The following is a 13,535-nucleotide window of genomic DNA, read 5'->3' on the forward strand; positions in this document are numbered from 1 at the left end:
AATAAATCTTAATCATAATTTTTATTTTGTGAATTGTAAGAGTTGAATAAATAATTATAATTTATTAAGAATAATTTTTATTATTAAAAAATAAATTTTTAAAATAACAACTCTCAATCATAATTTTTATTTAAGAAATAATAATTTTTATTTAAAAAATTACAAGAATTAAATAAAAAATTATCACTTATCAACAAAGATAAAATAATTTTTTTAATTTTAAAATATATTAACATAAAAATTCTCAAAAATTAAAATTTTAGTAAAATTATAATATTTTAATATATTAAATTATGATTATATAGTTTTAAAAAATTTTAATATATTACATAATATTATTATACTTTATCATTAACCGAATGGGCATTGCTTTTAATATTTAATTAAGAATAAAAATTAAGAAATTGTAAGAAAGAAAACATTTAAAAGTCCCACATTGAATAATTGAAAAATGTAATGTTAAGGTGAGCTTCACATTAGTTTACAATAAATTCTTCGAAATATAAATAATAGATATTTTGGTCATTTTTCTTCTTTTATTTTTCATTAGTATCTCCTCACATGAAAATGCCATGACTCTGCGCAACTACGGGAATCTCTACTTCTTTGATTCTTGCTCTCGATAATAATATAAAAAGCGTTTAGGCAGCTTCCCTCTTCCGTAGCCTCTCCATTCCTCTTCTCCTCACTGTGTTTGTACTTTTCGGAGCTTGTGCCCATGGCAGATCTGAAGTCCAAATTCTTGAAAGTATACTCAGTTCTGAAATCGGAGCTACTCAATGATCCCGCATTCGAGTTCTCCGACGAGGCTACCAATTGGATCGATCGGGTACGTCGCGTTCTTGCTATAATTACGTAGGTAGCTACCATCTTGTTTCTTTTTCTGCCTTCTTGGTCTTTATTTGCTCTGTCGGGCGCTCCCTGCCTCTGCCTTGAGACGCGGCTATCTTGTTTGTTATGGTTCTTCAGTTTGCTGATGACGGAATCTTTCTCTCTTAAGTTGGGATAGAATAAAATAAAATGGTTTTGAAGCAGTTTCTGTGTTGGTAAGTTGTTCAATTTTTCTGTCCGAGAAGATTCGTGTTGGGTCTGCAAGTAATTTGAAAAATGACTTGCATCACTGTACACATAAGCTGCACTAATTTGAAAATTCTAGTTAATTCATTTCAAATGATATTTGTGTTGTACATTTTGTTACTCCTGGACTTCATCTAGCGTGTTTTTTTATCACTAGAATGGCACTGTGATGGGGCTAAAGGGGGATATATATATATATATGAGAAACATCGTGGACCATATGAATACGTTCACCACGTATTCTGAATTATCAAAGTGATCTAGAAATTATTACAACAATTGACTGCTCAAGTGTCAGCATTCGTGCTTTGTATGATCCACACCTTCCGCTATTACTGGCACAGTGCTTAAGACAACAGTTCTGTCTTATGTAGAAACTTCCTTCCTTGTGGTTCTGCATTTTGATGCTATTCTGTATATTCAGCAGTTGTCGATCCTTTTCCTTACCCCCCCTACGCATGTGTGAAACATTTGCAAGTGTCTGTCCAAATGAACTTGCGTAAATCTGGTTTCAATTTTATTGAATACGCTTATTTATCTTTGGTCTTGCCCTTACCGTGTTATGTACTCTAACTTATTGCAGATGCTGGACTACAATGTGCTTGGAGGTGGGACTGCAGAATCTCTTTTAAATTTGTGATCAGTAACTTATCAGTTTATTCTAGCTGTAAAGAACAGGGAAAGGAACGGGGTGTATCCTGGAATTATTTTGGAAGAGAAATCTTATTCACCTAAACCTGATTATAACTTACTTTGCAGGTAAGCTGAACCGTGGACTATCCGTTATTGACAGCTACAGACTGTTAAAAGGTGAAGAGTTAAGTGAAGAGGAAATTTTCCTCACTAGCGCTCTTGGCTGGTGTATTGAATGGGTATGGCAATAGGAAAGTTTATCATCTCTTGATTCTTTCATGTCTATAATGCCTTTCGTTATTCTTTGGGCTATGGATTGTTGTTGTTGTTCGATGCATTGAAATTTGAAAGCTGGGTATTTTTTTGGAAAATTTAGAATTTATGGCAAATGAGATTCTGTCAAAAATTTGACAAAGTGATGCCACAAGGTATGAATATGCTAATAGTTTGAACCTTATACCGCTTGAATGCTAACTTTTAAACCACAAGATAACAAAGTGTATTAATCTTCTTCTTCTTCTTCTTCTTTTTGGTTGTTGGGATCTTATGATATTGTGGAAGAATTTCTTAGTATGCTGTTGATGACTTTTGCAGCTTCAGGCATATTTTCTTGTTCTTGATGACATCATGGATAACTCTCATACACGGCGTGGTCAGCCATGCTGGTTTAGAGTACCCAAGGTTTGTAGCAGCAGAAGCATAGTTTATGATGTTACCTTATTTTATTACTATTACTATTACTATTACTATTATTATTATTATTATTATTATTATTATTATTATTATTATTTTGACTTCCATAGCTGTTGAAGCACTTGACTCCTACTTACTATGTGATACAGGTTGGCTTGATTGCAGTAAATGATGGGGTTTTACTGCGAAATCATATTTCAAGAATCCTTAAAAAACACTTCAAAGGAAAGCCGTACTATGTGGATCTGCTTGATTTATTTAATGAGGTTGTCCAAATTTCTAAGTCAAGTGATTTTCCTTTTTCGTTAGTACATTATTAATAAGCTAAAACTTGATATGTTGTCTTTCTATAGGTTGAATTTCAGACTGCTTCAGGACAGATGATTGATCTGATCACTACCCTTGAAGGAGAAAAAGACCTGTCAAAATACACATTGTCACTGTGAGTACCGCTGGAAAACTAGGAAAAAAATTGCAAAGAACGGCTGGCAAGTAGCTTATATGCATCTAGAGAGAGAGAGAGAATGCTGCTGATCCAATGGGAGAACTATGTCATTTCCTTTCTAGATTGAAATCAGTGCTATTCTATGTTGTTCTATGAAGTGATTGGCTGTTTCAATGACTTGACAGCTGCCTTTAGTCCTGCCATCCATGAGCTGACATGTGTATTAGTACTTCTTGAGATAGTTATGAGTCTTGCCTGTTCAAATTCCTTGTCACCTGGCAACGGCTAACTTCTAGTGCTATTTTCTGCTACCATAAACCCAGATGATACAAGTTATTAGTATTAGTAGTGCTTGGGAAAATGTTATGGATCCATTTTTCTGTGTTACTAGGCTTTGTCATCTGATACTGCTCTAGCTTTTAACGCAATTTTATATTTTTTCTTCTTTCATTCTCTGTCTATCACCTGTTTCAGTGTTCAAGATAAGTAATTAACGAATAGAAATCCTGTGCAGTCACCGCCGCATTGTTCAGTACAAGACCGCTTATTACTCATTTTACCTTCCAGTAAGTAGAAGTTCTTCCAACAATTTTGTTTTTCATCTTTTGTCTAGGTTTGTTCGTTTCTGTATTTCATATGAGATGCTAAGGGTAACCAGTTACTCTATTTTGTGCTGTATTAGAATGTTATCTTTTCTCATCTAGCAAAAAACTATGCTGACAATTATAAGACGTTGATTCTCTATATGATTGTGGACTCGTTTTATTCTATTTGATGCATTTTACAGATAATGTTTTCTTAGTGTTCCCTCTTGATTTTGACCCTGGAATATCTGATCTTCTGTTGATTAATTATATATTGTCTCAGGTCGGATGTGCACTGCTCATTGCTGGTGAGAATCTGGATAACCACGTTGATGTAAAGAACATCCTTGTTGACATGGGAACCTACTTCCAAGTGCAGGTGATATTTATTAAAAAATTTGAACCTTTGTTTCTTTTTTCGGGATTAACACAATGACAATGAAGATTGGTCACAACAACATTGTTGATCTAAGCACAACTAGCATGTTCACCTTATACGTCTCTCTAGACGTCTTGTATCACTATTACTGTGACTTCTGTGTCAAAAGCTGTAAACCTGCTCTTCCATTTTTTCCCCTGCTCCTCTGTTCTGTTTCAGGATGATTATTTGGATTGCTTTGGTGATCCAGAAACGATTGGAAAGGTGGGTATCATAGTTGCTGAGAATGATTGATCTGTTCTTAATTCTCAAGTTGGATTTCTCATTCAAGTCATCAATGGCGCCAGATAGGTACAGATATTGAAGATTTCAAGTGCTCATGGTTGGTTGTCAAAGCATTGGAACTTAGCAATGAAGAACAAAAGAAAGTGTTACATGTAAGACAGCATATTATTGTGAATTATTGTTTTTCACTTTTCTCGGTCTCATGATAAACTGGGACATTTTTTTCCCTCCTGGCCAATGGGACAAAACTGACTATTACTGTTTGTGATTCTCAGGAGAACTATGGGAAGCCTGATCCTGCAAATGTTGCTAAAGTGAAGGCCCTATACGGAGAGCTTGATCTCCAGGTTTAAGCTTCATAAATCACACGCAGTCATTATAATTTAGTAGAAAACGGAATCCTTGATAACATATATTTTTGCCATACCAAGTCATAAAAGATTAATTACCTTCAAGCCAGCAAAGTAGAGAGAGAGAGAAAATCAGATGACGGTCAATTAAAATGGAAGATATTTCTACACATTTTGAGAGAAAGCCATGATTCCATAAACTCAAATTTTGAGCTCAAGAAGTCTTTACATATAATACCAGAATTTCTATCACCTAATCTTAGTTGACACGGAAGTATCAAAGTTTTCAAGTGGTCTAGGGTTTTGGAGGGCCCGTTTGGTTGCTGGAAATGACGGGAATAGAAGGAAATAAAGATATAAGGACAAAATAAACTAGGTTATCCTCCTCATAGTGGTAAACATGGTAAAATCAAATAACACATACCAGAAATGTGAGAGTCAAGACACCCTTTATAATTTTCATAAATTATGAATTCCATTCTCATAAGCTCATGGACATGATTGACTTATTTTCCCTTCACATTTTAATTATTTTTATTCTTGTCTTTATTTTTTATTTCATTCCATTCCTATCTTTTCCAGGCCCTAGATTTTAGGGCAAGGTATGATGATAGGGATTTTAAGAGCTTTTAACTTGACAGCTTCAAATTGAAAAAGTCCTTGACATGCACTACCTTGTAGAGAATAGAAGCTAAAGCTCTTTTACTGAATTGAATTCCAAACCAATAGGGTGTGTTTGCGGAGTACGAGAGCAAGAACTATGAGAAGCTTGTGTCATCCATTAAAGCTCATCCCATCAAAGCAGTTCAAGAAGTATTGAAGTCCTTCTTGGGTAAGATATACAAGAGGCAGAAATAAGAGTCTCGAGTGAAAAACTCAGGCTGAGGAAGAAGATGCAAGATCCAATGGACCGTGAAGCTCTTATCAGGCTTTTGAACTAGAATTTTTCTAATTCATTAAAGATTGATCTTCTTGTATTTTGTTCTGCAAAACTTCCAATGACATCAGTCTGGCTGTCAATGAACTTCTTTTGCTTTTCTTTTCCGAAGATGCAATGGTCAATGTTTTCTACTAGGGTGAAGTGGTGAGGTGCGCTGAAAAAACTGCTTCCCCGCTTAAACGTAATAATAATAATAATAATAATAATAATAATATATATATATATATATATATATAGGTGAAGTATTGCTTTTTTTTTTTAAAAAAAAAAACTGCATCTTGCCACTTTAACCACTTTAGAGGAATCCTTCTCACCATGAATTTTGTCTCATAAGGGCAAAGAAGATTTTATGTTTTATTATAAAATAATAAAATGAGGTAAATACTAAAACAGAAAAACTTTACGAAAATTCAAACTTTTTTCGGTCTTCAATATGAGGCAGATCTTGGAAGTATTTTTTGTCTTTGTTAGGAGGTAGAGTTATATTAATTTATTTATTTTTCAATTTTACCGTTTGTTTAATATGGTTTGAAATTTTAATCTTTAGACAACAATTTATTATAATTATTAATTATGAAGGATAAAATTAAAAAGTTATATACATACATACATACATTTATTATTATAAGGACATAAATAATATTTTTTTTGACTAAAATGTACTTTTAATCATTTAATTTTACATGAAGTTTTAATTTGATCATTAAATTTTATAAAGTATCTTTTTAGTTCTTTAACCTTGACATCGTTAGTTTTAAATAATTATTTTTTATGTCAATTTTTGTTATTTTAAAAAAATTAAACTTAATATATCAACATATGATAATGTTTTGTCATTATTTGAAAATTCAATGTAAAAATTTTTAGGATAAAGTTAATGTTAAAAGGTTAAAAAAATACTTTGTAAAATTAAAAGAATAAAATGATATATTATATAAAGTTAAAGGACTAAATGTATAATTCTGCCTACTTTTTTTTTTAATAAAGATGAAGTTGATTAATTTTATTTTATATTAAGGACAAGGGTTAGTAGATCTCAATTTTAGATAATTTTTTTATTATTTCCTTCGAATTATATTAGAAGTTATAATTAATTAATTCACGGTTTACAAACAATGTTAGTTAAAATCTTAAATTTTTAAAAATGTTTATAACTTTTCAATTATACTCTCATTAAATATCCTATACAAGAGCCTTGATAATACCCCCTCCATCCTTATATATAAGATATTTTTAATCGAATCACATAAATCAATAAAATTTGGTTATCTAATTAAAAGTAGAGTAACATTTCAATTTTGCCCTTTATTATTGTCAATGAAAAATAAATCTCTTTTTTTCAAAGTAAATTAATGAGAGTTTTCTTTTCAATTTAATAAGGATATAATGGTTCATTCATTAAAAACATGATTACTTTATTCTATCATATTTTATTATACATATGAATTGAGATGATCAGATTCAACACGTGTTAGATTCAAAACAAACTAGAGCTAGAGGGGCAGTTTGAAGAGTTGTACCTTAACTTTTTGTTTGTTCTTCAATTTAAAGCAATTAGCTTTAATGTGACTCAGTTTCTTGCAATAATTGCATAACCCCTGAAAGGGTTTCTTCCTTGACTTCTCACTCTTATCACCATCCTTCTTAAAGGTTGGATTATTAGGCTTTGGGGCATCATGCTTCTTTTCCTTTTTCTTATATGACCCTCCAGATTTGCTGCTAGAGCCATGAGAAACATAGTTTATCGAGTGGGAGGTATTCTTCTTTATAACTTCCTCTTCTTGAGTAACTATCGATATCATTTGGTTAATAGACCATTCAACTTCTTGTGAGTTGTATGAAGTCCTTAAGAATGCGTACTCTGATGGCAGTGATTGAAGAATGCGATAAACCAAGGTACTTTCACCCAAATCAATCCCATATGACTTAAACTTATTATAGTAATGAACAAGCTTCAGAATGTGCTCCATGACACCAGAAACTCCATCATAGCGAGTATTGTCAAGAAGTGACATATAATAGTTTTTTTGAGTCTTGTCAAGCTTCTTGTATTTGTTACCAATAGCTTTCAAGTACTTCACTACAGTATCATTTTCATGAATGCTGTCCCTAATTCCCTTTTCAATTGTGTACTTGATGATCGCTAGACAGATCTGATTGGACTCACTCCATTGTTTATGGAAGGCTCTTTCAGAAGCACTGGACTCGAAAGAGAGATCCGCAGGCTTGGGCTCTCTCAGAGCTAAATTTTTCTCAGAAATGGTCAGATACATATTGAGGGATTCTTTTCAATCATCATAGTTAGTCCCATTGAGAGCCTTCACAAAGGATAGTTGCGTAAAAGCAGAAACTGAAATCGCAAAACAGAAAATAGGAAAATATTAATTATGCGTGCACAACATAATTATAAAACAAAATTTCCCAACAAGCGATTATCAATTAGGCAACTATAATCATGCACTAAGAAGACTCATATACCATGAAAAAATTAGCTCATACAAAAGTCCATATAAAATAATGCATCAAATATTTCCATACCTATAGGGTACAACAAATATTTAACACATTAAATGAGTGCTATTAGCCTATCCTCAAAGCCAACCGTCAAAATCACATTAATAATGTCACATCTATGGGGTATGTCCATTATCAATGCTACAAGATCCTAAGCATCATCAATAATTTATACAGTCACAAATTTTATGACTTTAGGACAAAATAAAATAATTTTAAAAGGTCCTTAGGGTCTTTTGAGAATTAAAGAATAAATTTAGGACTTAAGTAAAATTTTGAAAGGTGATCAGGGGTAAATAAGTAATTCTGGAAGAGATTTGGGTCAAAAATTACAATTCTGGAAGTTAAGGGGACCACAATATAATTTTAAGAAATTTATTAGGGTCACGGTGGAAATTCCATAAATTTTGGGCCGAAAGAGGTAATTCTATCCTGAGGTCAAAATGTAATTAACAAAAACCCTCCTTTTTTTTTAAGATTTGGACCCAAACAAAATTTAGGCCCAGAACCCGTGGAACTGGATCCCTATGATCCGGGTCCGTGACCCTGTACCTGGGTCTTTTTGCTGCGCGTGGGGACGACTGGATGAGGAAGAAGGGGGAAGGAAGATCGTCGGTGCAGATGAAGGAAAAGAGGAAGAAGATCGTCGGCGATTTGGAGAAGGTGCGCAGCGGCGAAGGAGGAAACCTCAGACAACGCACCGACAACGTCTTTTCCGGCGACTTGACAACAGAAGCATGACCTGGAGCAGGGCGAGCAGCGGCAAAGAACGGAGCTGTAGATGACGCACCAGCAGCTCTGTTTCCGGTGATCATGTCCGACATTCTTGGAGTCCTTCTCCGGCAATAGAAACATACAGTGAACAGGGAGATGATGCTGAGAAGGAGAATTTTTTTTAAAATAAATATAATAAGATTTAAAACAAAGTTTTCATATTTAAATCTCATTTCCTAAAGAATATGGATCATAAGGAAATATATCAACATGAGATGAATCTCTATCAACAGATCAATATATACGTAAGAAGAATTGAGATATATAAATTTAAATTCGTTAACTAGGCTCTGATGCCACGTGTTGAATCTGATCATCTCAATTCATATGTATAATAAAATATGATAGAATAAAGTAATTCATGCGTACCTAAAGAATCCATAAGTGCTAGAGAAATCTCGATTACCTCGAGTATAGGCAGGTACACAACCCACAGGTCCTCAGAGCCTTCAGAGAGTTCAGAGATAATGGAAGTAAAAGAAAATAATGAGTCGTGTGTTTGCGGTTATCGACTGATCGACTTATATAGATCAGATATGTAACTGCTTTATTAAATAATTAAATAATTATATTATTTATTATTTCTGATTCAGTTAGTTAAAAGATAGGAAATAACTAACGGCTACTGGGTTGTGGGTTGGGCCTCTACCCATTGGGCTCACCTGTGTGGTCCACCTATCACGGTCAACATGAGATTATAAAAACTAATCTATTGAGTTTATTAATTAATGCTAATTCATAAATAATATTCCAACAAACAGGACTTGAAGTGGCGGAGCAAATTGTTTTTGGAGATGTGGTAATCTATACTGACTCGATTAATGCTTTTAATCTATTGATAAGAGAAAGTTTAATCTATTGATGAGAGAAAATAGACCAGATCACCTTCTACATGAGCTGATCTTTATGACTAAAGACTGTCTCTTTACCAAGCTAAATGTGACTTTATGCTACACTTTCAGGGATATAATTAATTGTGCAGATTTTATGGCTAAACAGGGACATGGTTGCGCTTGCGAGACAATTCTGGTACCCTTTGTCCCTATGGGATGTGTTGAGTTTATTCAAGAAGATCAAGGACAATTAATTCGCATGAATTAGTGCCAAGGAGTATCTTCTTCTCATGTTTGAGTTTTTCTAGATGAAATTTTCTTTTTCAAGCTTAGGCTTACCACTTGTAATTATATATATATATATAAAGCAGACAAAAGTTTGCTTTCAAACAAGAAAGCAATCAAACAGATGCAAAATATTAGGACCTAAATAAACAAGTAGTACATCACAAAATCCTCGAATGACTAGCTTAGTCTCAGTGCTAAAATTATAATGTTCTAAGATAATTAATTTTAGTATAATACGATTTAAATTAAACTTCTTTTATCTTTTGGTAGTGTATTAATATGTAATTTGAATTTTAAATTATAAGTTCAGAAATAATTTAAACTTTATACTCATATTTAATATTTTTTAAACTTTAAACAATTAAACTTAGGGTATTCTCACCCCAACATTTAATTGGTCCTAACAATTAAACTCGAGTGATTACTGCTTTCATCCACATTCTTTTGAGGAATTCTGAGTGCTAGAATCATTTCCCTCATCCACTCCATGTCTCTCCAAACTTCTACTGACTTCAATATCTTCTGACAAGTCATGCAAGGAGTCCCCATCTTCAGTTATCTTTGTCTCACCCACTGCCCAATCAGGCTCCTTGACTAAATTTCCTTCATCACCCACTTTCCCCCTTCATTATTATTTTCATCATCAATTTCCTCAATGCCACAAGTTCCTTCTACCTCCCCAAACAATCTACGAGAGTGTTTTATCAAGATATCCCTAGCATTTCATAGTAGAAATCCATCATTGACACCATCTTCATTGGAGCCACTGTTGCTATCCTCACTGTGTTTAATGGCTGGGTCATCACTGATCATCCCTTCCCCGTCATAACAGGACCCACCACGATCACTCTCGCTGTGTGACATAGCTTTATAGAATACAAAGAACATAAGGGCATTGAGTAATTTCACTGTACAGGAATCAAATAAATTATAAAATCCTATATAACTTTCACCTCCACTTCAATCGCTGGTTGAAATTAGAGAGATCTACTCAAGGGTTCACTTGGAAAGGGCGAGCATGCTTTGGATTTAAGGTTGAGAGAATGATTGATGAGATCAATTTAGGTGAGAGAGGATTTTAGGGTGTTTTATTTTTGCAGGTAATTAGAAAGAGGGAAAGTTATCAGGTCCGTTGTAAAACCAATTGAAAATTTTGACCTACATAGCAGCATGACACTAAGGCAAAATTTAGTTAAAAGAACTCTTTCTTCCTAACTAATAGTTAATGTTGGACAAAAATAATGGTGGGAGCAAGAATGCCTCAATTTTGATTGTTCATAGTCCAAAATATATCAATTTTAAGTATAGGGTTCAAATCGCTATTAAACTTATAATTTAGGGTTCAAATTATATATTAATCCTTTAATAAATCATAATCATTTTTACATAGATTTTTTTATCTCTGCTCCTCAACCATAATTTTCACTGAAAAATATATAAATATGTGAATAATATAAACTTTTCAAAGGCAGCATATAATGTACAATTTGTCATTTGCTTGTTGTGTTCGTCCATTCAATTCAATTCTATCTTGACATGGTCAAAAAATTCATTCACATTATGGGGATCCATCACCCCCCCCCCCTTTGTGGACTAGTTATTTATTTTCACGTTAAGACACAAAGAAACAGTGATTTCCAGCAAATAAAAAATATTTTAACCTTCCCTATTTTTGAATTGTTTTAGTGTACAACGTACACGATTCAATTTTGATCTGTCTTTTCTTAATATTTTACTAAATCATGCTGATCGACGTGCTATAGTTACATTTACATGACCATTTTTTCTTTGTATTTTACTAAACAAATCAAGATGAGCATTCTTCACATGCGAGCAAGGTCTTTATTTCCTTTCACAGAGAGAGAGAGAGACGTTTGATTTTTGTGCAGGTCCTTAAAAATGAAATTTTATTTTGGTGAAGTTTCTATGATGCTGCTGTTGACCGTTCATATCCCTGCCTAGCATTTTCCTACAAACAAATTTTAGTGGCCTGATTTAATTTTAATTTTTTTTACCTGATTGTTCCAAAATGTTCTTGTATTTTAATCATTTTACTTTAATATATATATATATTTCCTAAAAAAAAACGTGCGCAACCCAACTTAAATTAGTTGGAGTTCAATATAACTTCAAATATCACATAGATCGAGACTGAAAAAAGAATGACATTTCACAATCTCATTAAAAAAAAAAAACTTAAAATTAGACCAGCATTGGAGCAGGGTGAATCCAAAAATCATCATATGCGGGTTATAACTGAAATTTTATATAAAAGTGAGAGGCCAAAATTGACTTCAATATTTTCCATAAACAAAAGTATATGAATTTACAAAGAAATTTTTTGAAAATTTTGAAATATGGGGGCCACAGCCCCAGCCTGCCCCCCTACTTTCGTGAATGATTGAAGCATTACTTGAAGAACATGTTTTAGTATTTAGTTTTTTTCATTATTCAAAAGTGAAATTTCTTGGAAAAAAATAAATTCTATTATCATAATTTTTTTGGGGTCTTTATTCATCATTCTCCCTTCCTAAAGTTTTTTTTTTTTTTTTTTGAGAATCTAACATTTTTCTGATTTGAAGAATATGGTGCTTGTGCTTCAAATACAAGTAAATTAAAGGACGCTTTACCTTTCCAGAATGAATGTTGTCACCTACGGCTACAAGTTAAGGACATTGTTTCTTCCACATTTTAAATTCATGCTTTTTTTTTTGGGTAAATTTATATTCATGCTTTTAAAATGAACCCCTGTACTCTTTAATTTTAAATTTAATATCTGTCCTTTTACCCAAAAAAAAAAAAAACCTGAATCCTTGTCTCGTGAGGGATCAGCCCTTTCAATTGAGAGGTTCCATTTCTTACATCGTTTAGATTTGATTTTTAGTTTTAAATTTAAATCTGTACTTTGTAAAATTTGTGATACGGTGGGTGATGCTAGTTGCCAATGGCTAATGATGATAGTTTATAAGTGTGGTTGGCTGGAGTGTAACTTACAATAATCGAATACAATATGTGTTGAAAATAAAAAAGCAGAAATAGTTATAAAACAAAAGAGAGAGAATAACAGTTAAGCTTTAAAATAATAAATTAATGATAATTAAGTTTTTAATAAATTTTTTTTGAAAAACTAATTGAAAATATTAATACAAATAATTAGAAATTCATGAATTTTAATAGCAAATAAGCATTTAAGTGTTAAATGCAACTCTTAGAATTGTAACATAAATTTTTATTTATATTTGTTTGAATTGGTATTTACAATTCATTTTGAAAAAAAAAATTTGGGAATCTAACTATAATTAATTTAGAATTTTAAAATCTAACTGTCATTTTTTCAATAAAAAATTAGAACAGTTTTGAGAATATTTAAATTTAAAACACTTACCCAACTTTTTTTAATTTTTATTTTTATAAATGATTTTTTTTAAAATCCTTAATGTTTGACCATGTTTTTGAACAAATTTACCCCCAATAAAAATATTCACTTGTAATAAACTTTAACAAAGATAACTAGAAGCTTCGCTTGGTCCAAAGTATAACTCATTGGGTAAGTGTTATATACTTCCTTCATCAAAAAATGTAAGACAGAGAAATTAAATGTTAAAAAATATAAGGTATTTTTAATCTTTCAAGATATAATCATTGCCTTTTTTTAAAAGTACCCCTATTAATAAATGACTTTATATTTATTGTAAGGTATTTAATGAGATAAATATGAAAAAATAGGTTAGTTTGAAAGT

General features: G+C 32.2%; 1 protein-coding gene across 1 annotated transcript; it reads left to right on the forward strand.

Moving 5' to 3' along the window:
* The first annotated feature begins 587 nt into the window (after nucleotides 1-587).
* LOC129287299 (farnesyl pyrophosphate synthase 1) lies at nucleotides 588-5,489 on the forward strand. The gene is made up of 12 exons (XM_054923514.1): nucleotides 588-829; nucleotides 1,661-1,685; nucleotides 1,837-1,949; nucleotides 2,305-2,391; nucleotides 2,553-2,669; nucleotides 2,757-2,845; nucleotides 3,363-3,414; nucleotides 3,716-3,811; nucleotides 4,031-4,075; nucleotides 4,159-4,248; nucleotides 4,372-4,443; nucleotides 5,176-5,489. The coding sequence occupies exons 1-12, from the start codon at nucleotides 719-721 to the stop codon at nucleotides 5,302-5,304; spliced, it is 1,026 nt and encodes a 341-aa protein (XP_054779489.1). The 5' UTR covers nucleotides 588-718; the 3' UTR covers nucleotides 5,305-5,489.
* Nucleotides 5,490-13,535: the final 8,046 nt, after the last annotated feature.

The sequence above is a fragment of the Prosopis cineraria genome, unplaced genomic scaffold, assembly GCF_029017545.1.
Source record: "Prosopis cineraria cultivar Desert tree isolate PC_DT_omini unplaced genomic scaffold, ASM2901754v1 PC11, whole genome shotgun sequence".
Lineage (NCBI taxonomy): Eukaryota > Viridiplantae > Streptophyta > Magnoliopsida > Fabales > Fabaceae > Prosopis > Prosopis cineraria.